Source organism: Ips typographus, linkage group LG10 (genome assembly GCF_016097725.1).
Source record: "Ips typographus isolate SLU linkage group LG10, UJ_Ityp_2.0, whole genome shotgun sequence".
In the NCBI taxonomy this organism is placed as follows: domain Eukaryota; kingdom Metazoa; phylum Arthropoda; class Insecta; order Coleoptera; family Curculionidae; genus Ips; species Ips typographus.
In genome coordinates, this window is record NC_138431.1 from 5,615,401 (window position 1) to 5,636,875 (window position 21,475).

The following is a 21,475-nucleotide window of genomic DNA, read 5'->3' on the forward strand; positions in this document are numbered from 1 at the left end:
GCTAATAAACAAACATATGATAAAGGTGCAAGGGATTAATAATAACACACATACGTATGACAATAACAAGCTTTTATTGGTATTTTATCCATTCATAAATTATAATACTCATCATCCTGATCGATCACTTTATTACTATTATTATTAGAAACGAAATTGGGTTTGCTTGAACGTTTTCTACTTTTTGAAAACGTAGCTTTCGGCACCGCCCCTGCCGAACCCTCCAGGACCGAACAGGGCAGAGTAACAAGGGTTGTGACAGTAGGGTTTGCCCTCTTTTTCAGCGTGACTGCCTGGTGCCAGGGTTTTGTTGCACTTTTCGCATCGCAAACATCCCGAATGCCAGTCTTTACCTAGGGAGGTTTTGCGTTCCGCTGAAATCAACGCATAAAACATAAATCAACAGCAAACAATTCAAAGAATTTAATCTTATCAAAAATATTATTATTGGTACTGATGGTTTACATTTACAGTATTATAGGCAATCGTCATGACCTTATTCTGGCGATGATGTAATATAAATTGTTTTCCTTTTAAGGTATGGTAGAACAGAATGATGTCATTGCTATGTATATGGTCTCTACTGGGAAAAATGACTCATATAAAGTAAAATTCAAGCTTTTTTAACTGACGTTTGCTCATTAATTTGTGTATTTAAAAGGTACCAAAACTGTAATTTCAGTTGTGTGTGTCACCTGTCATTTGTCAAAATCCATTCAATTATTTTAAACACTCTGTAAATAGCGTTAAATCAATGTTAATTTATACCCTATGAGTACTTTTATATCATCATCAGAATATGATCAACAGGGTACTCACCAAAATAAACGGGTTTGTCACACTTGGGGCAGTTCACCATCTTGTCGGTAGTATTGCCACAGTACCACACAGTACGACCAGTACTGAACTAAATAGCGAAGGTGGCTGTACCCAGGCGGTTATGTTGATGACGCGATGCAAGATAAAAACAATCAAACTATTTGGTGGTGGTACCGGTTGTCGTCTGAATGTCTCTTTTAACAAGTAGAAATGAAGGGGGGCGACAAACGGTACCTAATTCCTATAATTTAATAAGTATTAGTTACATTAGATAATCATTACAAAATTAGACTCTTACTAACTAAATCAATCAACTGAAGTGCTTGTTGTAACCATGAGTACCTAGCTCTGATGCTTGTTGACTTATTGCACTATGGCTGGGGGATATCAAAATAATAACTAAACGGTTAAAATTACTTTTATTAATCAGTTCGTATAAATAACTTAAAATATCATAATAAATTACTTAAAAGTAAAATAAGTTAGCCATCATTCAAAAATCCAGGCCGAAAAATCTTTGAGTGATAACTTTAGTACTAGGAGCGAGACAGATGTCGCTCTTAGCACTTTTACTGTATTAAAATCTACATTTTTAATTTTTTCTTATGCAGTCCCTTAAGTCACAAAACACCCAACTATTTACAGATCACTATTATACCGGTTAACTTTCAATATATAGTCTAAACCATTTTAGTTGACATGACGTTTTATTCTTCTCTATCGGCCACGCCCATTTTCACCTCCAACACCTCCGCCATTGGCATGGTGTACAAAGGGGTGAATCCCCCAATAAGCTGAGGTTTGAAGTTTTCAATGTCAAATTCGCTGGTGGTGGCCCACGGCAATGTTGTCACTTCAGTCTCCTCGTCCAGCGTTGCCGTGTTGTTTCTGTCCTTGTCGCGTACCACCGCCCAACCCTGGTTAGTAATGTTCGTGTCCAGTTTCACGCTAGCTTGAAACGGTGCCTGAAAGTCCAATTTCGGGGTTATATCCGAATCGATTCGTTGCTGGTTATTGATTGGTGGTGGTGGTGGTGGTGGGGGTAGCTTAGCGTACGTCATCGATCCGGGTCGTATTTCCGGTATGACCGGACTTCCATAGTTTGGCATTGAGTACCTGTCACCGTTTAGTGGGTGTGGTTCAGTGGGCGTGTAGGCTATGGCGATTGGTTTTTCTGTGTAGGTTCTCAAGGTGACTGCAATCTGATTGGCTGGATCGTCTCTCATTGTGTTCCACTGGTTGGTGCCTAGTGTAGGGGGGGTTGGACGTTCCAAGTGGTAGGGAAAATCCCCGCCCTTACCAGGCGGAGCTACTGGACGTGGGTGTGGCTTTAAAATAGGAGCATCGTTTCTCTCGTGTTGCTTATAGTTAAAGTTGTCATCTTTGACAGGTTCTTGGGTGTTAACAGGGTATACCTTGTAAATTGTTTTATCTATTGTTTTTTGAGCTTCCTGAGCTGGAACTTGATCTTCCTTGTTGTCATTTTTAGCTTGAATCATTTGTAAAGTTTCCACTTCACCCTCCCCCTGTCGTCTGTTTTGTACCATATTTGGGGGTGTTTGATACACATCTAATTCAGGGTCCCGTCGAGGATCTTCATTAATAATACGATCTTCCGCCATTGGTGTGTCCTCTAAGCTTTGGGGAGGCTGCTGCGCTAAAGGTCTGCGCTCCTCCAAGTCCAAATTACCTCTAAGGATGTTTCTAGGTGGTGGTGGTGGTGCAGGATACCTCTTATACACGTTGGGGTGAGGAGGGTAGTAATTTACCGGTCGATTAGAAGGCCGTTCCAATAAGGGTTGTCTGTTGAACCTTTTATCGTAGTAGTAGGGAACAGGGTGGTGTTTTTTGTTCATATTTGGACGAAATTGCGGTAGAATGTTTGGTAAATTGTCGATTCTTTTGTAAGCCATTTCTGGGTGAGGCCTGGGCGGTTTAAAGTGCCACGGTGGTCTAAAACCGCCCATTTGGGTCTCTTTGGGTGGTGTTAGGTCGCTGGGCAGTTGATGATACATGGGTTTGGAATTCAGTTGCAACACCTCACCGTTGTTTGGGTTTGGGCTGGGGATTACATTTGATTGAACCGGTTTTTCACTAGGAAAAACCACTTTATTGCCTGTTCCCGTTTTGGAAAAGTGATTTTCCTCCAAACTCGCGTCCATTACTTGTCCTGGCACTTTGTTCAGTCGATTGATAGGATTACCTGTTAAAAATATATTCAAATTAGTAAAACACATTCCTACTGTCACCAACTTATCAGTAAAACTTATCAAAAAATATCAAAATCTGATGAGATACTCAAACTTACCGATAGCTAATGAAGTTTCCGAGTTTTGCATCGGTTGTATGGTCACTTCCACTTCCGGTTTAATGTACTGATGGTCGTGTTGTGGCCCCACTTCACCGACGCTCTGATGCTGACCAACCACAAAAGACACCGTATCCTGGCCGGGTGCTATGTGGATGTTGGTGCTGCTGGGGTGCATCAGGACCTGGGGCACTTTTTCGCTGTTTAGTTTCTCTCTCAAGTTTTGCGTGGCCACTATGATCGGATCCCGGTTTATAGTCGCCTGACTGATAATGTGGTTTTCCCCTAAAGGCAGTGACGTCACTCTTGGTGTGGTCGGTGGTCTGTAGGTTGTAGGGGGCGCTCTTGTTGTGGTTGTGGTCGTTGTAGTAGTCGATGTGGTTAACTTTGTGACAGGTTTTAAGGGTTCCACACTTAAATGATCTTCGCCTTTTGGTATTGTAGTGTAGTCTTCTATGTAATCTTCCCCGTAGTCCAATTTGTGAGGTCCCGCGTGGATATTGGTGTATGTATGTGTGGTTGCAGCTTCTGTGGTGGTTACAGTGACGTCATAGTCGCCAAACAACTGCTCCAGCAATGTCAACGTTCTTTTCGTGGTTGTAGTGTCCTTGTTGCTTGTAGTAGTTGTGGTACTCTTCTGGGTGGTTTCTTGGTAATCATCGTATTCGTCAGTAAAACTCGGATGGGCCATTCCGGAACTCAGCAAGTTTTGAGTGGTCAGGTCAGGGTACCACCTAATTGTAGAAGTTGGTCTGGTTGTTGTTGTGGTGGTACTAACCGGAGTGGTTGCCATGGTTCTTTGAGTTGTACGATAATTCTGCGTTGTAGTGTAGTACGGCTTTACTGTACTAGTTTTTTGTACTCCAAATGTGTCCTTGTGGTTGTGGTACTTGTTGACACTGCCCTGAATTTTGGTGCTAGCGTAGGAACTACTTATCAAGGGATAGACGTATTTTTCCGGGTTGTACTTCACCGGTAAATTGAGAAAATCATGGAAGTTGGGAGTGAGCTGATTGATGTCCGTTTGTTTGTGACTGCTTGAAACGTACGCAGCGCCATCTTTTCTGTCAATATTTTTTTTGTTGTAAATATCCTCGGAGGGCGCTTCTTCATCGTACTGATACTCATAGTCGGTGGACTTTAAAGTTGGAGTTTTGTGGTCCAAGTCGATTTTTCCGGTTAAAGGATCCTTTTCCGCGTAAAACGGCTTGCCACTATTGAAAATCGTTTCGGGAAGATTGTACCCTGGTACCACTAAAGGTGAGGGATTAGGAATGTTTTCCTGCGCTTGCTTGCTTACCTAAAAAAAAACAAGTTAAATCTCAATCAAATTGACTGTTACGCATACAGACGATTTTTGGTTCTTCCAAACTGTCATCAGCGTAGTCGTACTCTTCGTATTCAGAATGGTTGTGGTTGGTCACATGTCCACCCATTAGGACTGAAGCTCCACCCACCAAATGAGTGGATATTACTATTTTGAGAAGGGTCAACAGCACGCTTTTTAACTCCATGTTTGTCACTGCAATTTGGGTTAGTTTTACAAATCTTGACAATTGGTGAATGTAATTTTACTATAATTAATAACAGTGATTATATTTAGGTGTTTTGCTGCTTTTTTTGACCAATCACATGTAAACTTAACTAATAATTACACTTTTTACTAGTGTTGAAGGGAATTTGGGCTATTAAGGTCGTCATTGCCAAAATAACACGTTTGACCTACTAAAACAGTAAACGTAACAGAATGGTTGTGATTGGTCACGTGTCCACCCATTAGGACTGAAGCGCAACCCACCAAATGAGTGGATATCACTATTTTTTGTCCAATTTGGGTTAGTTTTAAAAATCTTGACAATTGGTGAATGTAATTTTACTATAATTAATAACAGTGATTATATTTAGGTGTTTTGGATTAGTTTTACAAATCTTGACAATTGGTGAATGTAATTGTACTATAATTAATAACAGTGCTTATATTTAGGTGGTTTGCTCCTTTTTTTGACCAATCACATACTAGCTACTATGTAAACTTAACTAATAATTACACTTTTTACTAGTTTTGAGCGGAATTTGGGCTATTAAGGTCGTCATTGCCAAAATAACACGTTTGACCTACTAAAACAGTAAACGTAACAATTATTAGTACCCGATAGTGGTTGGATTGGTCGCAGGCGGTTTGGTAACGGTACCATTCATGCAAATATATAAAGTATGATAGCTGGAATAGGCGAGTTCCTTTGGTACCATCATCAGCGGTTCTCGACGGGGTACCGCTACTTCCTTGACCATATACACAAAAAGTAGTACCGAGTCAACAAATTGCTCACTTTCAATTCAGGGTGGTTACCTTATATTGAAATACACTACAGTTAGATGGCAGCACTAAAGTTATTGCAACGGTACTGATGGACATCCTGTGCAATTTCCGCACAATCAAACTGATGACGTCAAGACCCAGTGCAGGTCGTGTACCGTTATTAACTGATTTAATACCTCGACGGTATTTGTGTATTTATTAAACGTATAGAAAGTAACCTATATTTAAGATAAAACTTAAAAGAAAGTGCCGTGTCACGAAAAGGTAATCAGAGCGTACCATCGAGGTATGCAAATACATCCTGGTGCACGCGGAACCATTTAAGTTCAAGGTTACTCCTTCACCTTGACCATCACACTTAATTAATACCTCGATGGTTGATTTACATATACAGTATGATTTACTGTAAATTGAGCTATTTGCTGTTTTGAACGATATGCCCTTACCTTTCTCAATTTTTGAATCCTGCGCAACGTTGCCAGTGTTTTTTTAAAAAATTTTTGAACTAAAAAATCACTCACATTGCCACTTTAAACCGCCCGAACTGTTTGCTTCATATTTGGCGCAACAACTACTGATCAATCCTCACCAAGACCGAAAACTCGAGTGAAGCTCCGTTGAAGAAGTTCTTCGTGTATCACACGGTGTCTTGGAGTTTTCGCACCACCTTCACACCTCGTCGTCACAGTGTCACCAGGTGACCATCACCAAGTTACAGTGGCAAGTTCAAGATAAAGGTGATTTTGCTTCTAATCACAAAAATTGCAAAGCTTTCAGTGTTAGGGTGGTTTGTTTTGGTTTGGGTGGCGCGCCATGGTAAAACTGGTATGTTTTGATGGTATGATGACTTGCGGGGCCGCTGCAGGGCCCGGAACTAGGTCGCGTATCAATTAAAGTCTTTATAGAGGCCAAATCGAACTATATACAGGATGTGCAACTGTTTTTTTTAACTCCTTTTATGTGTTTTGACAGCTGACTTGAACATAATCGTTACGTGTGTGAACCCCATAACGGGCAAATATTTAACAGGCTTTCTCCGATCCATTAGCACCTTTCTGGTACATCATAATAACCAATAATGTGAAAGTATTTGCGTGTAACATGTGATTGTTTGTAATTTTTCAGTTCTGAAGTATCGTTAAAAGTATTTTTAGGCCTAAATGCGATTTTAACAACTTTGAAGCATCTGCTAGATTGAAATGCTTTTGAAAAACACTATAAATGTTGTAACTTTTTTGGTTTTACGACGTTTTATATGTGTAATGGCTTTCCAACCAAACAATTAAGAAAATTGCCAAGTTAACGAGCAAAGTCAGTGGTGACGTCATTATGGCGTAATTTGACAGAACTAGACTTAGATCAAGTGTCAAAATACGTCATCGTGACGTCACATTAGCAAACAACTGACTGCGTTTACACTCAGAGTTAAAAATAACTAATTCTAGTTAAGTAGATAATTTGCTGGCAAATTGTTTTTTTACGGATTTACGGCCGCACTAATTCTATATTTTGGGACACCCATTCAAGGGTGTTTTGTCAGTATATCGAGCGTCCTAATTATCTCTCGAATGTCGGGATGAGGAAAACACCTGAAAAGTTGGCAAATTGGAATAGAAAAAATCGAGCGGTGAGTCTAAAATTAAAGCGGGCGCCCGTCGTAATTGTTTGAATATTCCGACCGCAGGTCCGGGCGAGTTTTTGAAGCATCCCAGTCGGTTTTGAACGGCTAAATCCAGTGAGTTTTTCTGTGTGGACCAATTTGATTGTGTTTTTCGAAAACCAGATTTTTAGTGGATTAGAGTGAAATGAACTGATTATCAAAGTGGAAGTGGATTCAAACTAAGTCTGCTGGAAGGTAGGTTTACACTTTCTTGATTGACAAAATTTCTACTGACGTCAGATAAGAAATCACCTGTATTTTGCGTGACAGTCACCGAAACGCGTTATTTTTACATTTTCATGTTTACACGCACAGAATTCAATTACAATTCTAAAATTAACAGTAAAAGCCATGAATTAAGTGAAACATAACTCGCTAAAAGCTTCATTACCACAGCATATACAAAAACAATAATTCACATAGAAGCCCCTTCACCATATGTCAAAATTGTTTTGTATAACTTTTTTTGCAGATAATGAGTATTTACATTGAAGCCCCTTCACCATGTGTCAAGATTTTTGTACAAATAAAAAACAAACTTTTTTTTGCAGATAATGAGTAACGACACCACCGAACTGATTCTCGAAGGTTCCAGGTTCTGGTTCCAGAAAGTTTTAGTGCCGCTGCTGGTCGTGATCGGTGTGACCGGCAACACCATCACCGTAATGGTGCTAACTCGGTGAGGTATGCAACCACGCATACATCAACGTAACAATAATGGCGTGCTTTCCTTTCATTTAACGAACAGGAAACGGATGCGCTCGTCCACCAACATTTACCTGTCGGCTTTAGGGATTGCCGACATTATTTACTTGATTTTTGTGTTTCTCTTGTCGTTCAAACACTACCACAACATCCACGCTAGAAAGTACGAGCTGTACTGGAGGTTCTACGGTATCAGCCATTGGTTGTGTGACGCAGCAAGTAAATTTAACTAGTTCGGTTATTCCTATTTTCACCAATCAGACCATAATATGACAGTTGTCAAATTTAAGTTTGCTTGGTCTGGCAAGGAATAACACAGTCAGTTTCTGTTAAAAATAATTGACATATTCCAGGTAGTACTTCCGTGTGGTTGACAGTGTCATTTACCATTGAACGTTACATCGCAGTATGTCATCCGATTAGAGGTAAATTTTTCTGTACGGAAAATCGCGCTAAAACAGTCACCGCCATTGTGTACATTTTCTGCCTGTTGACAACTGCCTCCACCAGTTTCGAATACCAAATCACCCTGAACGACACTTTGGTGTGCGGAAAATGTCAAACGACTAATCGCACCGCCTTATCCAACGTCACGACCACACCAACCACAACCTTAAACGAGCAAACGGATCAAACGTACCCGGATCCGGGCGTCGTGGAGGCCTTAAAGAAAATTGTGGTAAACTGCACCAATCATCCACCGCACATTATTGTGGTGTACCTGCGCAAAGATGAAACTATCCAATCGGAAGTGAAAGATCCGGTGCCTTTTACTGATTCGCTGTTGAATGTTACTAGTGACGTCAACGATACTAGTAGCATAGGGTCGTGCTGCAACAATACCCGTTACATTGATGTGGAAAGTACTGAACTAGGGAAAAATCAGCGTTACGGTACATTTATGAGCTGGTACAGCGCACTCGTGTGGGGGATAGTTCCTGTTGTGTTGGTGGCTACTTTTAATTGTTTTTTAGTGAGGGCGGTGTACGTGTCACAGAAAAAACGTCGTACGATGACAAGGAGTAACACTCAAACCTCGCAGGTAAAGGATGTTTTGTTAATTATTAAACTAGTTTGCTATTTTCGTATGATTTCAGAGTGACAGTTCATCGATGTCAAACGAAAATCGGATTACGATCATGCTGATCGCAGTGGTAGTAATGTTTCTCGTCTGTCAAACGCCGACCGCTTGTTATTTGATCTACAACAATTTCAGTCCACCACCGAGAAACGTTCAGAACAGTAAGTAGTTAACACGTGATAAGCGCTAATCGTACGCAATAAAGCGTCACGTGACAACCAAACATTTTACAGTTTTGGGCAACGTTTTCAACACGTTACTGGCCGTGAACGCGTCCTGCAACTTTGTCCTGTACAGTTTAATGTCCAAGCGGTTTCGGAGCACTTTTAGGGAGATTCTATTCAAACGGAACGCGAAAAAGGGCGCGCAGGACGTCATGCAACTGTCATCGTTGAAGAGCAATTCGCAAAAATTCAATCCGTACTACCACGGAATTAATCGGAACCACAGCGAGTACCGTACACCGCGCAACATAGAGGTAAATATTTACTTTTTCAATAGGGGGGAGTACGTGAACACTTATAGGGTGAAAGTGGGACTGATTAGGGATGATAAGATGTGTTTTTAGTTTCACATAACACTTAATAAAAAATATAAGAAAAATAGTCAAATTGGCAACATTGCCAGAATTGGATTAAAAAAGAGTAAAAATGACAATTTGACAACATTGCAAGAATTTTATTAAAAAATGAAAAAAATTGTCAATTTGTCAAATGGATCAAAAATGAGAAAAAAAAAAGCAATTTGGCAACGTTGCAAAATTTGACTAAAACAAAGAAAAAATGACAATTTGACAACATTTAAGAGTTTTATATAAAATGAAAAAAAAAGTAAATTTGGCAACGTTGGCAGAATTTTATAAAAAATGAAAAAAATAGTCAAATTGGCAACGTTGCACAAATTTGACCAAAAATTAGAAAAAATGTCAATTTGACAACGTTGCAAAATTTGACTAAAACAAAGAAAAAATTACCATTTGCCAATATTGCCAGAATATTATAAAAAATGAGAAAAAAATAGCAATTTGGCAACGTCGCAAAATTTGACTAAAATAAAGAGGAAGTTGGCATTTGTAAGAATTTTATTAAAAAAAATAAAAAAATAGTTAAATTTGCAAAAAATTACAATTGGCAACGTTGCAAAAATTTTATAAAAAATGAAAAAAAATAGTCAATTTGGCAACGTTTCAAAATTTGACTAAAACAAAGAAAAAATGACAATTTGACAACAATGTAAGAATTTTATAAAAAATGAAAAAAATAGTCAAATTGGCAACGTTGCAAAATTTGACTAAAACAAAGAAAAAATTACCATTTGACAACATTGTAAGAATTTTATAAAAAATGAAAAAAATAGTCAAATTGGCAACGTTGCACAAATTTGACCAAAAATTAGAAAAAATGTCAATTTGGCAACGTTGCAAAATTTAACTAAAACAAAGAAAAAATTACCATTTGACAACATTGTAAGAATTTTATAAAAAATGAAAAAAATAGTCGAATTGGCAACGTTGCACAAATTTGACCAAAAATTAGAAAAAATGTCAATTTGACAACGTTGCAAAATTTGACTAAAACAAAAAAAAAATGACAATTTGGCAACATTGCCAGAATATTATAAAAAATGAGAAAATTGGCAACGTTGCAAAAATTTAACCAAAAATGAGAAAAATAGTCAAATTGGCAACGTTGCACAAAATTGGCCAAAAATTAGGAAAAATACAATTTGGCAACGTTGCATGAATTTTATAAAAAATGAGAAAAATAGTCAAATTGGCAACGTTGCAAAAATTTGAACAAAAATGAGAAAAAAATAGCAATTTGGCAACGTTGCATGAGTTTTATAAAAAAATGAGAAAAATAGTCAAATTGGCAACGTTGAAAAAACTTTGTCAAAAGTGAGAAAAAAATAACAATTTGACAACGTTGCAAACAATTGGCACAAAATTAGAAAGAATGCAATTACAACGTTGCCAGAATTTTCTAAAAAATGAAAAAAATAGTCAAATTGGCAATTTGAGTTGATGTGTTTAGTTTTGATTGTCACGTGACATTTTAAGTCACATAACTCCCAAGATGTCAAATTTTCTACTGGGGCCGTATTTTTATAGAGTCATAAAGTGAGATGTGGTTATTAATCAGGCCCGATTCTCACTTACAGCCACAAAATCCTCTAATCTGGCAACCCTGATTTCCCGTGTATTTCAGGCAACCAGTCATACACCAATCTTATGGTAAAATTCTTAAAAATACGGTCCCGCGGTACTGTTTGTGTGTTAATTTTGCTACACTGGAGACTTTTGCTTTGTTTATAGACTGCAAGTTTGACAAGCGCGCCCCGATCAAAATCCCTAATCGTGCGCCCTTTGGGCAAAGCCCGATCCACGGATCTGGTAGTATGACAAGTGTCATTTAATTGTTGTTAATTATAGTTATTGACAGAAGGGTTTTCTTAATTGTAACAATTAAAAAAAAAAACGAGATTTAAACAGCTTAAATTGGTTTTATTTTGACTCAATGTTTGTTTACTTAAATGCTATTGTCATTTTTAAGCCAACCAAAATAAATAAATAAATAAAATCTCGAGCTTTTTGACATACACAATAATTAATACTTTACGGTAAAAAGAAAATAGAGAGACAAAACATATTTTCGGTTAACTTTGTGAATTAGGACGTTTTTTGAGTAAGTTGCTTTCCGCGTCCGGATTCTCTTCGGTCTCGTTGGTTTCCATCACTTTGACGCTGTTTAACGTCACGTGACGTTTAGACTTTCTGCACGAGAACATTTTACACATTTTGCCACAACTGGTAACATCGTTACTTACTTTCCAAAATTCTCACCTTCCTCAATGGTTTCGGGTAGTTTTTTGTTTAACGTTTCAGGCAACATTAGAGATAAAACACCCCCGGTAAAGGCCAAAGCGCCAAAAACTAGCAAAGGAAACGGTTGCCATATACGCGCCTGTAATTAGCACACATTTCCATAAAAATCCAATCAAAAAAGTGTAATTTATTACCATAATGTTGATATAGGGTGCCATTATGGAACCTAACCTAGCAAAAGTGGAACTAGCACCGAGTCCGGCGTTGCGCACCACAGTCGGAAATTGTTCGGCCGAAAAAATGTACACGGTACCATAACTGACGGTTATCGCAATCTTTCCCACCATGGCCAGGGATACAGTTAACCACACCCAATCTACTCAATTTTCGTTGACTTTTAACACGCTTAAGTTTAGATGTAAGCAACTTACTTGCCGGTGAAGCGATCGTGGCTAAAAGGGCGGTTCCGGCCACTATCATGCTGCCGCATAAAATTTTTTTCCGCCCCCACCTGTTCAGTGTAAGCAGGGTGAAAATGTTGGCGGGAGTTTCGACCGCCCCCGAAATTACAAAGTTCAAATACGGATTGCCGCCCAAATTGTTTGTGTTCCACGACAGGCCGTAGTATGTAATATTGTTGGCACACCTGTACATCAAAGTAAGTGTCTAATTCGCTGTCAACAAGTAGGCGGCGATAAATCGGCCGATGCACGTCATTGACGTTTAACGCGCCACGTTGCCAGATGTTTAGTTTTTTTTTGTCTCTCTGTAAGCAGTTTTTCAAGTCATCAACAACAAAAACAAAAACAGCAAACGGTCAACTAGCAATCTGGCAACAACGCACACAACCGCCATAGACTAAATGGTAAGTATAGACAGTAACAGTGGCAATGATGGAACTGAAAATTAATTTAAGTAAGCGGCGTGAGATGGCACCACTAAACGTATATTCGCGTTTAATCTTAAAATGAGTCACGAGATTTAGAGTTTAAAACTAAAAAAACGGTCACCTAATCTTTAAAATTATTAAATTTAATTATTGAAATTAGTCACGTGACCCGTCAAATAATATTTTGTCATTTACAGTCACGTGATCTTCTGGGTTCCGTTTTGGCTTTAAATAAGAGTCACGTGACGATTAAAACTACAATTTGATTATTGAAAATGAGCAGTCAGGGACAAAATTGGCATTCAAACCCACTTGGAGTAAGAAAATGACTGTTTTAAGCATATTTTTGGAATCCTCATTAAATTTCCTACCAGATAACCTGAAAAACACTACAAAATTTAGTACAGTCAGGGAGAAAAGCGGTGTCAAAGTTTGAACTGCCAGAAACACAGTTTGAAAGAACAGTCAAGGACAAATTTGGCATTTAAACCCACTTGGAGTAAGAAAATGACTGTTTTAAGCACATTTTTGGAATCCTCATTAAATTTCCTATCCGATAACCTGAAAAAACACTACAAAATTTGGTACAGTCAGGGAGAAAAGCGGTGTCAAAGTTTGAACAGCTAGAAACACAGTTTGAAAAAACAGTCAGGGACTAAATTGGCATTTAAACCTACTTGGAGTAAGAAAATGACTGTTTTAAGCACATTTTTGGAATCCTCATTAAATTTCCTACCAGATAACCTGAAAAACACTACAAAATTTGGTACAGTCAGGGAGAAAAGCGGTGTCAAAGTTTGAACTGCTAGAAACACAGTTTGAAAGAACAGTCAGGGACTAAATTGGCAATTAAACCCACTTGGAGTAAGAAAATTATTGTTTTAAGCACATTTTTGGAATCCTCATTAAATTTCCTATCCGATAACCTGAAAAAACACTACAAAATTTGGTACAGTCAGGGAGAAAAGCGGTGTCAAAGTTTGAACTGCTAGAAACACAGTTTGAAAAAACAGTCAGGGACAAAATTGGCATTTAAACCCACTTGGAGTAAGAAACAGACTGTTTTAAGCACATTTTTGGAATCCTCATTAAATTTCCTACCCGATAACCTGAAAAACACTACAAAATTTCGTACAGTCAGGGAGAAAAGCGGTGTCAAAGTTTGAACTGACATTAACATTATTTCGCTATTTACAGTCACGAGACCTTCAGGATTTCGGTTTGACATTTGTCACGTGACGTCAAAAAAAAAAAAATGTTTGATTATTGAAAATCGTTATGCGACTTTATGAACTGTAAAAAGAGTCACGTGACCTTTAAAAATATATTTTATTTTTGAAAATCGTCACGTGACCATTTGCACATTATAAGGAGTCGGGTGACTCTTCAAATAATACTTTGACATCTAACTTTGACAAAAAATCAAGCTGTCTTACGCAGTTCAGATGGGATAGCAAAAGAAAGCGGATTACTGCAAACCTTGGCAACTATGTCTGAAATGTCGAGCTGTATTAGCGCCATCTCTTAGAGTTTACCTGTACAACTGAACTACACTTTAATTACGTTGCGCTGGTTGTCTGTACTTATCATTTAGGCTGTGCCGCCTACTATATTTGTATGTTTTCTTTGTGACCAATCACAAACCAGGAAACTCACCAATCAAAAAATATAATAAGAGATCGTTTACGCAAATTGGAATGTTTAAAGAGATCAATGACGGACGCTGTCATTTTCGGGTCGTACTTTTTCTTGTCCTCCTCCCCCATTTTCAGCAACTCGTCCAGTCGGACGTCAGTTATGTCAACTCCGTTGACTTTGGCGCACTTTTGAATCACAGCCTTAGCTTCGTCCACTCGGTTTTTCGACAGTAACCACCTCACAGATTCGGGAATTAACCTAAAAATGTTTTTCAGTAGTACAGTTTGCGTCGCTTAATCTCTCCCTTACCACCAATAGAAAATAAATATAACTCCAGGTAAAGTTAGAGCTAACTGTAAATGCCGCCAGTTTGGTAGCAGTTTGGCGAACAAAGCAATTAAGACATAACCACCTGAGAAAAATATAAACACCACCATTCCGGCCACTAAACGTTTAGAAGGCCCCACCATTTCCAATCCTAACACCAAATTGACACATCAATTAGTGGATTATACGTAGAAAACTGTACTAACCCATAACGTAGGCAACCAGAAATACACCAGACGCTGCCGCTCCGGTAAACATGCGAGCAACGGCAAATGTCCAAAATTCAGGAGCCACGGCGGCCAAAACTCCAAAAACCACCTGCATAATTGACGACACTAGGAATGTGATTTTGCGACCCCATCTAAAACAACACGCTCATTCACCAAAATCAACAAAAATCAAAGAAAATCCTACCTATCTGACGTTTCGCCAAATATAATGGAGCCCAACATGACCCCCACCATAAACATGGAATTACACGTTGCAATCAAGTAGGCCTTGTCGCACGTTAAATTCCACTGAAATTGCGATTACACTAGATGAGATACTGTCTGGTTTCAATCTCTTACATGCATTTGTTTGTTCTTATAATACCTCAATGGTGGTGGTGTAACCGTAGTCGGCGTGACTGAAAATAAAGTCCTCGCACATTACGGTGGCATTTCCCGAACGAATTTCGCACTGGCTGAATTTCTGTTGCAAAGCGTCGAACGGGTACCACTTTTCCAGTTCGGCATTGGACAAGTTGTAAAGACTGTCCGGGGGCTCGTCCGGTCGCTTGCATCTGTTCAGTAAAGCACAAGTTTCTTTTGATCGAAAAAAAAACTTCCAACTTACCGATACTGCGGTTCGGCCAATAAAAACACGTTTCCCAACTTGTGAAAAGCGGAAGTGATGGCCGGAAGACACAACAGGAAGTAGATGCGTTTCTGGTACTTTCCAAAATCGCCCAAAATTGGTATGACATCGTCAAAGCCCATGATTCCAGGAGCGACTAGACTAAATTTTATTACACACTATTTTAATGCGTTATTAGGTGGGTTACATTACTTAACAGAACACAAAGGAGGTCAAGGATATTAATTACAACATAATTAAAACCAAAACAAAAGTTATTTACATTTTATGTATAGTGCGCCATTAAACCATAATCAACTTGCCTATTAATAAAGCAATTATTAAAACTGATAACCAAGATTTAGTTTAATTATAAAAAGCTTTATTTGAATTGTAGAATAATTTTCCTAAACACTCTGTCAACCGTCAAATATGTTACTCCTAGATTAGGCTACACCCCATACACCCTTAAGATTGAGAGTTGAAAACTGCTAAGGTTGGCCTAGTTTTATTGAACAACACTGTATTTTAATAAGAAATAATTTCCAACCCAGTATAATTAAAGGAGGAGCTATCTTCATACAGAAAAACAACAGTAAATAAGTGGTTAAGTTTACTAAAGAAGTACTTACCTACCCACTTAACACTGGGAACAAACTGGCTCCACTGTACTCTTCACACACTCAATATGCAATAAAAATCACTGTGGACTTTCAGGCAATTAACTTTTTCATTGGTCGGTTAAACAAATTCAATTGAGCAAAAAGCTTGACCAAAACGTCCTCAATTAAAATGATGATGTGAAATAGTTTTAAATTCCTATCTAACGTGACACGTTACTGTTCACTTTCACCATTCAAGACTTTAATTAACTGTTGGGTTTATTACTTTTGACTTTATTTAATTTAAGAAAATGAGGTAAATAGAGTATGTACTAGGACTAGTAAATACCGACGCCGACCTTATAAGTGACGTAACTAGCGTCACTTGAACTGACCTAACCTCAATTCGGCAAAAACCAACGTTGTCAAACTGCCGCGCCTTCGATACACAATAAGAATACCCTCTACATTTCAGCAGTACGTAGTATATCATCAATCGTCCGTAGACAGTTCTTAAGTGGTTTTATTAGTTAATTCAATAATTAACTACAATAAAACAAGAAAATTAGTATAATTGATATAAAGTGAAGCTAACAGTGGCAACCTAGCTTTAGTAAAAAAGTTGCACACGTTTGGACTTTGAACCTCACGTGCTTTCGCACATGGTCTGATCGGGTTTCGACCAATGGGATACTGTTGTGGTTTGTCTGACCTAGAAAGCTATGCTGCAACCCAACATACAGAATTGCCTACTTTTAATAACTTTTATAGATATTTTCTTAGACCACTAAGCTGTAACTGGGTTCCACAGTAGCTAATAAACCAATTTATGATTCTAAGCAGTTAAAATTGCATTTTGGGGAAAAAAAAATTTTACCCCAAAAAAACTGCAAGTATAACAGGATATACCGTTTCTACTTTTAAAAAAATGCATTTTAACTGTCTAGGATCTTAAAGTGATTCATTACCTACTGCAAAACCGAATTTCAGCTTTGCTGAATAACCAGGAACAGTTTTATCACCAATGCAAAAAATCTTGACACATGGTGAATGCGCTAAATAAAACTAAAAATCTACTAGATATTGTAGCTATATATTGACATTTTTAACTCAATCATAACACTTAACACAAATGTAAAAATATATTTAATACCATACACACATTTAGCACAATTACCACTTTTTAAAACCGCCGCCTCCACCACCACTGTTCCTAAATCCACCTCCTCCTCTATTAAAACCGCCGCCACCACCACCGGAATTTCTATTGCTGTTGAAACCGCCTCGGCCGCCCCCGCCGCTGCCTCTAAAACCACCACGACCGCCTCCTCGTCCTCCCCTGCCGCCACCAAAACTGTTTGTATTTCCTCCTCCTCTTCCAAAACCGCCTCCGCCTCCGCGACCACCACCTCTACCTCCGCGTCCTGGTTTCTTCTGCACTGAACCAGGTGCCCTTGGCAGGAACCTTTGTAAAGGTAGTAGTTTTGCGGGATCAATGAATAGCTGGTGAAAATCACTTAATTAAAGATTTGTCCATACAAATTTTATTCCTAACCTTTTGATTTTTCTTGAAACTACCCGCTTTCATGTTTTCGCCCAACCGTATCGTCACAGAATAGTCACGAATATTACCAAAAATCTCGTCAATTTTTCCTACTTGTTCCTTGTTCTCCAAGTAAATGGGAGCATTAAAGAATGGCACATCCTCAATTTCCACTTTACACACCAAGTCATCTTGCACGGTATAGTCAAAAAAACCCAAAGGGATTACCTAAAAAAGCAGCGAGTTAAATGACTGTTTAATCGAGGCTTGGAAATTCAAAGTAACCTGTTCTGGAGGTCCCTGGTCAAAACTTCTGTTAAATCCACCTCTACCGCCGCCAAAACCACCTCGGCCACCCCCACGACCTCCACGACCGCCCCCAAAACCTCGGCCACCTCCTCTGAAGGACATTGTTGTCTAGAAAGAAAAACACGTGTGCAACCGGCGTCTGTTACATATCACTAACTCAGGAGCACTACAGACGTTTCAATGTGCCAAAAAGTAACATACAACTTACCTTAAGTTAACTGGTTATCCCTCAACTAAGTTTAATACTTATTTGCCTTTTATTTAACTTAAAATTAGTTTAGAAAACTCAACCAACTATAGCTTGCTGTAAATATAACCTAAAAACGACGAGACCAAACAACAGACGGTCTTCTTTTCTTCTTTGACATTTAGGAAAGCAGTGTTGCCACTTTTTCGTGAAATACCCAAAATTTTTACTTTTTATACAATTTATTTAGGAACAACTAAAGTAAACCTCGCCCTCGTTAAAATCAAACGTAAAATCATAATGCAACTTTGTAACATTTTTTCCACTGAACAAACAAACGGCTTGACGAGTGTACATGTCCCACGTGACTTTTCCTCCCGGTTGTATGGGTTGTGTGGGGCCGGTGGTCAGCACACCTTTGGGCGGCTCTTCAAACACCCAGTCCACCCAGAGTGCCACTCCATTACAAGGTAAATCACTGTAAGCAAGTTACATGAATATATTCAAATTTTGACATTAATCAGACTACCATTTCAAGGCGAGTTCCCCAGTTTGGTGTACATTTTTGGGTTCCGACCAATCAATTTGAGCTATTTCAACTTCATGACTTAGAGCTGTACAAGGATACTCCCATAAAGGTTGAGCTTCCACGTTGTCATCGCTGATGTTGCTCGACTCCTAGTGCTTTACTGTTAAATACTTTGAAACCTACTAAACTAGTCACCTACCGAAATCAGTTGGTCAAACTCAGACATTGAAAATCCCTCACAATTTCCGAGGGGTTCGCGGATTTTGTGTAAATGATCAAACTTCACCGCAACCGCCTTAATAACGCACCGTTGCGGAAAAATTTTAACATCCGCCTTCAAGAATTTCCTAATGCAATTTTTCAAATAAACAAAATACAAGTTATCCCAAGGCAGAATGCTGCTGGAGAAATAGGGCTCTCCAATCACCATAGTGATATCCTCCAGGTCAATTTGTTTCAGACTGTCCACGTCCTCGATTATTACAGCGTTGTCAATTTGGTTCGATTCAATAAATTGTCGCAAAACACGACGCGACAAGAGATTCGTGTCGAGAAAGTAGACTTTTTGGGCCCCCATTTTAGCCGCGGCTAAACCACAGTAAAAACCTTCACTTAAAACGAGCACGTGACTGTCCTTGGTCACGTGTTTTTCAAATAGTTTCAGGTACTTTTTTGTGCGTTTCGTGTCGTTTATTTGGCCGATCCTTAAATAGAAAACCACATTCTGACAATTTAATATTAAAAAAGAAAAAGAACTAAAACAAGCAAATCGAAATTTCTAACAAGACAACTCGGTTCCTTCGATTTATAGGTTGCAACTTGTATGCACGTGATACGTCAATGTTATTTGTGTACAACCATCACGTGGTAAAGTGAGTCTAAATACGTCACACCATTTTAAAATCAAAGTAGGCCTGGGTCTGTGACAGGATTAATGAGAAGAGTTCTGGGGCAGGGTGGGCGATTTTAAATCGGTAAAAGTAACTAAAGACTTAATAATAAAGGTTTTTGATGAAACCCACACTAAAAAGGTGATACAAATAAAATAATACACAAGTAGCAGGTAAGCGGGGAAATGACAATTGCGCTCCAAACAAGAAATTCAGGGCCTACTTTCTTTTTTTCGCCGTCTTTCTATGATTGTCTTTGTCGCACTGCAGGCTTGCCCATTCTTGTGTTCAATAATTGTTTTGGTCCTAGTTGGCTGTGGTTCTTTCATTATGGCGGAGTGACAGCTGTCATGTAATAATAATTTAAATTTTTAAATATATAATTAAAACACGCTTTTTGTGACAATTACCATCCATAGGCGACCTGACCATAACAATTATTGAACACCCCCTTATATCAATGCGGAAAACATACCTGGTGCGTGAAAATGCTACGTGCAAACCGCATTCACAAACTGGATTGGATACCGATTTGGGCAATTCATCAACTAAGTTAAACCATAATGAGAACTCATCGTGAGAACTAACTAGGTGAACCTGCGCGCAAATAAAGATTGAATACCTAAAAAACCCATCACCAAAATGTCCAAACCTTTTGGCCTTCAATGACGCTCATTTCTTGAGGTAAATAATATAAAGCCTGCATCCAGTGGTCACGCCATGGTACATCAGAACTCGTTAAATTGCCGGTGTTTGCCGGATGGGCCCAGTAGGGCGCACAACTCAAAATGTGTTGTGCATTAATGTCCATTTGCAGTTCCCACCACATAAACACCATTTGGGCTTTGCCAGTTCTTAAGGCTTTCAAATGTTTGCTCGCTGACCTTGTGTACTTTAATTCAGTTTTTCCAGACCTAATTGAACTAAAAATTTTCACTCTCTGTAACCTGGAGAGGCATTTCACTCACCAATCAAACTCCAAAACTGGAGTGGGAGGTATAATTGTATTAAAGGAAGTCAAAGATAACTGACTTAACTGAATATCATGCACTGCAGCTGATCCAGGACAATTCCTAACAGAATCGGGTACTTTAATTAAAACCTCCAAATCATCATTGACAATGTCTTTCAGCTTATTCCAGTTTTGTGCCAAAGGACATTCAACCACCTGCAATCACTCCCCCAACAAGCTTTCTTTAAGTTTTACTTTAACTAACTACTACCTGTGCATAAATGGTTGCCCTATCAGGTATCACAATGCAGTCACTATCAAGCAAGTGTTTGTGGGCATGGTCAAAAGTGGAGATGGCTCCTTCGCCTATTAATTCTGTGTCAAAAACTTCAGTAACCAAAATGTTGCATTTTTCACTCAAATCCCCATTAGGTCCTACTGTGAGTTCGGTAGATCTTTTAGGAATCACACGGATTCTGTCCTGGAATCCGTTTTGTTCAATCACCCTGCAGGCGCACCGACTCATCGGCTTGAAGGCCTCACAGGCTGTTACGCTGTCAGCCCCATTTCTTACAGCCATCATTGATAACAATCCGGTGCCGGTACCTATGTCAAGCACTTTGGCTTTTTGTCCTAGCGAGTGCAACTTATCGATAGCAATTTTCAGGGCTTTTTCATACAGTTGGTTCCTTTCAGTATCGTGCAGCATGTCTGCAAAAGCCGATCTGGCCACTTCTTGATGGTAGTCGTAGTCTTCGCTTTGGGGGATCCAATCATTACGACCGGTCAGAGGATTGAGTTTTTGGACGAAAACGCTCATTTTTGTCGTATTTCTTTTAAAAACTTTTATATAACCCGAGTTTATAAGTTTGGTTAACATTTGAGGTTAGATGTTTATTTACAAGCTATAATCGTTTCTAAGCCTGGTAGTGACCGATCAGGTTGTATGGTCACGTGGGAAGTGTACAGTTTTATAATAACGTAGTCACGTGGTTTGCTATTTATTACTAGCGGATATTTCCGTTTTTAAGTTTGAAGTTTGTAGATTACAAAAT

The 21,475-nt window shown here is 38.8% G+C and overlaps 6 protein-coding genes across 13 annotated transcripts; 1 reads left to right on the top strand and 5 right to left on the bottom strand.

The window, feature by feature from the left end:
- Positions 1-55: 55 nt before the first annotated feature.
- LOC145734813 (cysteine-rich protein 1-like) lies at positions 56-985 on the bottom strand. The gene is made up of 2 exons (XM_081988455.1): positions 820-985; positions 56-374 (listed from the first exon to the last, which is right to left on the bottom strand). The coding sequence occupies exons 1-2, from the start codon at positions 857-859 to the stop codon at positions 178-180; spliced, it is 237 nt and encodes a 78-aa protein (XP_081844581.1). The 5' UTR covers positions 860-985; the 3' UTR covers positions 56-177.
- Positions 986-1,221: 236 nt separating this feature from the next.
- Positions 1,222-6,129, bottom strand: LOC145734688 (uncharacterized). Of its 2 annotated transcripts, none has more exons than XM_081988186.1 (4): positions 5,894-6,129; positions 4,480-4,649; positions 3,128-4,427; positions 1,222-3,022 (listed from the first exon to the last, which is right to left on the bottom strand). In XM_081988186.1, exons 2-4 carry the CDS (start codon positions 4,639-4,641, stop codon positions 1,527-1,529), a joined length of 2,958 nt encoding a protein of 985 aa, XP_081844312.1. In that variant the 5' UTR covers positions 4,642-4,649; positions 5,894-6,129; the 3' UTR covers positions 1,222-1,526. The 2 variants fall into 2 exon arrangements, with proteins under 2 accessions (XP_081844312.1, XP_081844313.1); XM_081988187.1 differs by lacking the exon at positions 5,894-6,129 and adding an exon at positions 5,478-5,495.
- Positions 6,130-6,974: 845 nt separating this feature from the next.
- Positions 6,975-11,384, top strand: Proc-R (Proctolin receptor). Of its 3 annotated transcripts, none has more exons than XM_081988303.1 (8): positions 6,975-7,074; positions 7,132-7,302; positions 7,659-7,786; positions 7,856-8,031; positions 8,166-8,854; positions 8,910-9,054; positions 9,127-9,371; positions 11,208-11,384. In XM_081988303.1, the coding sequence occupies exons 3-8, from the start codon at positions 7,662-7,664 to the stop codon at positions 11,292-11,294; spliced, it is 1,467 nt and encodes a 488-aa protein (XP_081844429.1). In that variant the 5' UTR covers positions 6,975-7,074; positions 7,132-7,302; positions 7,659-7,661; the 3' UTR covers positions 11,295-11,384. The 3 variants fall into 3 exon arrangements, with proteins under 3 accessions (XP_081844429.1, XP_081844430.1, XP_081844431.1); XM_081988304.1 differs by lacking the exon at positions 6,975-7,074 and having other exon boundaries at positions 7,136-7,182; positions 7,239-7,302; XM_081988305.1 differs by lacking the exons at positions 6,975-7,074; positions 7,132-7,302 and having other exon boundaries at positions 7,654-7,791.
- Positions 11,376-16,393, bottom strand: LOC145734712 (organic cation transporter protein-like). Of its 5 annotated transcripts, none has more exons than XM_081988256.1 (11): positions 16,045-16,393; positions 15,409-15,565; positions 15,166-15,355; positions 14,986-15,089; positions 14,778-14,932; positions 14,554-14,722; positions 14,263-14,502; positions 12,149-12,363; positions 11,912-12,093; positions 11,720-11,856; positions 11,376-11,666 (listed from the first exon to the last, which is right to left on the bottom strand). In XM_081988256.1, the coding sequence occupies exons 2-11, from the start codon at positions 15,549-15,551 to the stop codon at positions 11,549-11,551; spliced, it is 1,653 nt and encodes a 550-aa protein (XP_081844382.1). In that variant the 5' UTR covers positions 15,552-15,565; positions 16,045-16,393; the 3' UTR covers positions 11,376-11,548. The 5 variants fall into 5 exon arrangements, with proteins under 5 accessions (XP_081844382.1, XP_081844381.1, XP_081844380.1 ...); XM_081988255.1 differs by having other exon boundaries at positions 15,409-15,570; XM_081988254.1 differs by having other exon boundaries at positions 16,041-16,393.
- Positions 16,394-17,084: 691 nt separating this feature from the next.
- Gar1 (Gar1 ribonucleoprotein) lies at positions 17,085-18,217 on the bottom strand. The gene is made up of 4 exons (XM_081988398.1): positions 18,071-18,217; positions 17,839-17,970; positions 17,566-17,781; positions 17,085-17,513 (listed from the first exon to the last, which is right to left on the bottom strand). The coding sequence occupies exons 2-4, from the start codon at positions 17,962-17,964 to the stop codon at positions 17,184-17,186; spliced, it is 672 nt and encodes a 223-aa protein (XP_081844524.1). The 5' UTR covers positions 17,965-17,970; positions 18,071-18,217; the 3' UTR covers positions 17,085-17,183.
- Positions 18,218-18,272: 55 nt separating this feature from the next.
- Art7 (arginine methyltransferase 7) lies at positions 18,273-21,323 on the bottom strand. The gene is made up of 7 exons (XM_081988234.1): positions 20,692-21,323; positions 20,437-20,636; positions 20,121-20,382; positions 19,944-20,065; positions 18,778-19,282; positions 18,579-18,727; positions 18,273-18,527 (listed from the first exon to the last, which is right to left on the bottom strand). The coding sequence occupies exons 1-7, from the start codon at positions 21,298-21,300 to the stop codon at positions 18,296-18,298; spliced, it is 2,079 nt and encodes a 692-aa protein (XP_081844360.1). The 5' UTR covers positions 21,301-21,323; the 3' UTR covers positions 18,273-18,295.
- Between the last annotated feature and the right edge of the window lie 152 nt (positions 21,324-21,475).

Coding starts and splice junctions, on each gene's coding strand:
- LOC145734813 (XM_081988455.1), bottom strand. CDS start 859: ATGGTGAACTGCCCCAAGTGTGACAAACCCGTTTATTTTG. Junction 375..819: donor TGACAAACCCGTTTATTTTG/GTGAGTACCCTG, acceptor CGTTGATTTCAG/CGGAACGCAAAACCTCCCTA.
- LOC145734688 (XM_081988186.1), bottom strand. CDS start 4,641: ATGGAGTTAAAAAGCGTGCTGTTGACCCTTCTCAAAATAGTAATATCC. Junction 4,428..4,479: donor GTTTGGAAGAACCAAAAATC/GTCTGTATGCGT, acceptor GTTTTTTTTTAG/GTAAGCAAGCAAGCGCAGGA. Junction 3,023..3,127: donor GGAAACTTCATTAGCTATCG/GTAAGTTTGAGT, acceptor TATTTTTAACAG/GTAATCCTATCAATCGACTG.
- Proc-R (XM_081988303.1), top strand. CDS start 7,662: ATGAGTAACGACACCACCGAACTGATTCTCGAAGGTTCCAGGTTCTGG. Junction 9,055..9,126: donor ACCGAGAAACGTTCAGAACA/GTAAGTAGTTAA, acceptor AACATTTTACAG/TTTTGGGCAACGTTTTCAAC. Junction 9,372..11,207: donor GTACACCGCGCAACATAGAG/GTAAATATTTAC, acceptor CTTTGTTTATAG/ACTGCAAGTTTGACAAGCGC.
- LOC145734712 (XM_081988256.1), bottom strand. CDS start 15,551: ATGGGCTTTGACGATGTCATACCAATTTTGGGCGATTTTGGAAAGTAC. Junction 15,090..15,165: donor GTTACACCACCACCATTGAG/GTATTATAAGAA, acceptor TCGCAATTTCAG/TGGAATTTAACGTGCGACAA. Junction 12,364..14,262: donor CTTATTATATTTTTTGATTG/GTGAGTTTCCTG, acceptor TTTGATGTACAG/GTGTGCCAACAATATTACAT.
- Gar1 (XM_081988398.1), bottom strand. CDS start 17,964: ATGTCCTTCAGAGGAGGTGGCCGAGGTTTTGGGGGCGGTCGTGGAGGT. Junction 17,782..17,838: donor ACCAGGGACCTCCAGAACAG/GTTACTTTGAAT, acceptor CTGCTTTTTTAG/GTAATCCCTTTGGGTTTTTT. Junction 17,514..17,565: donor GTTTCAAGAAAAATCAAAAG/GTTAGGAATAAA, acceptor GATTTTCACCAG/CTATTCATTGATCCCGCAAA.
- Art7 (XM_081988234.1), bottom strand. CDS start 21,300: ATGTTAACCAAACTTATAAACTCGGGTTATATAAAAGTTTTTAAAAGA. Junction 20,383..20,436: donor CCAGTTTTGGAGTTTGATTG/GTGAGTGAAATG, acceptor TAGTTCAATTAG/GTCTGGAAAAACTGAATTAA. Junction 19,283..19,943: donor GTAGCATTTTCACGCACCAG/GTATGTTTTCCG, acceptor TTTCTATTTAAG/GATCGGCCAAATAAACGACA.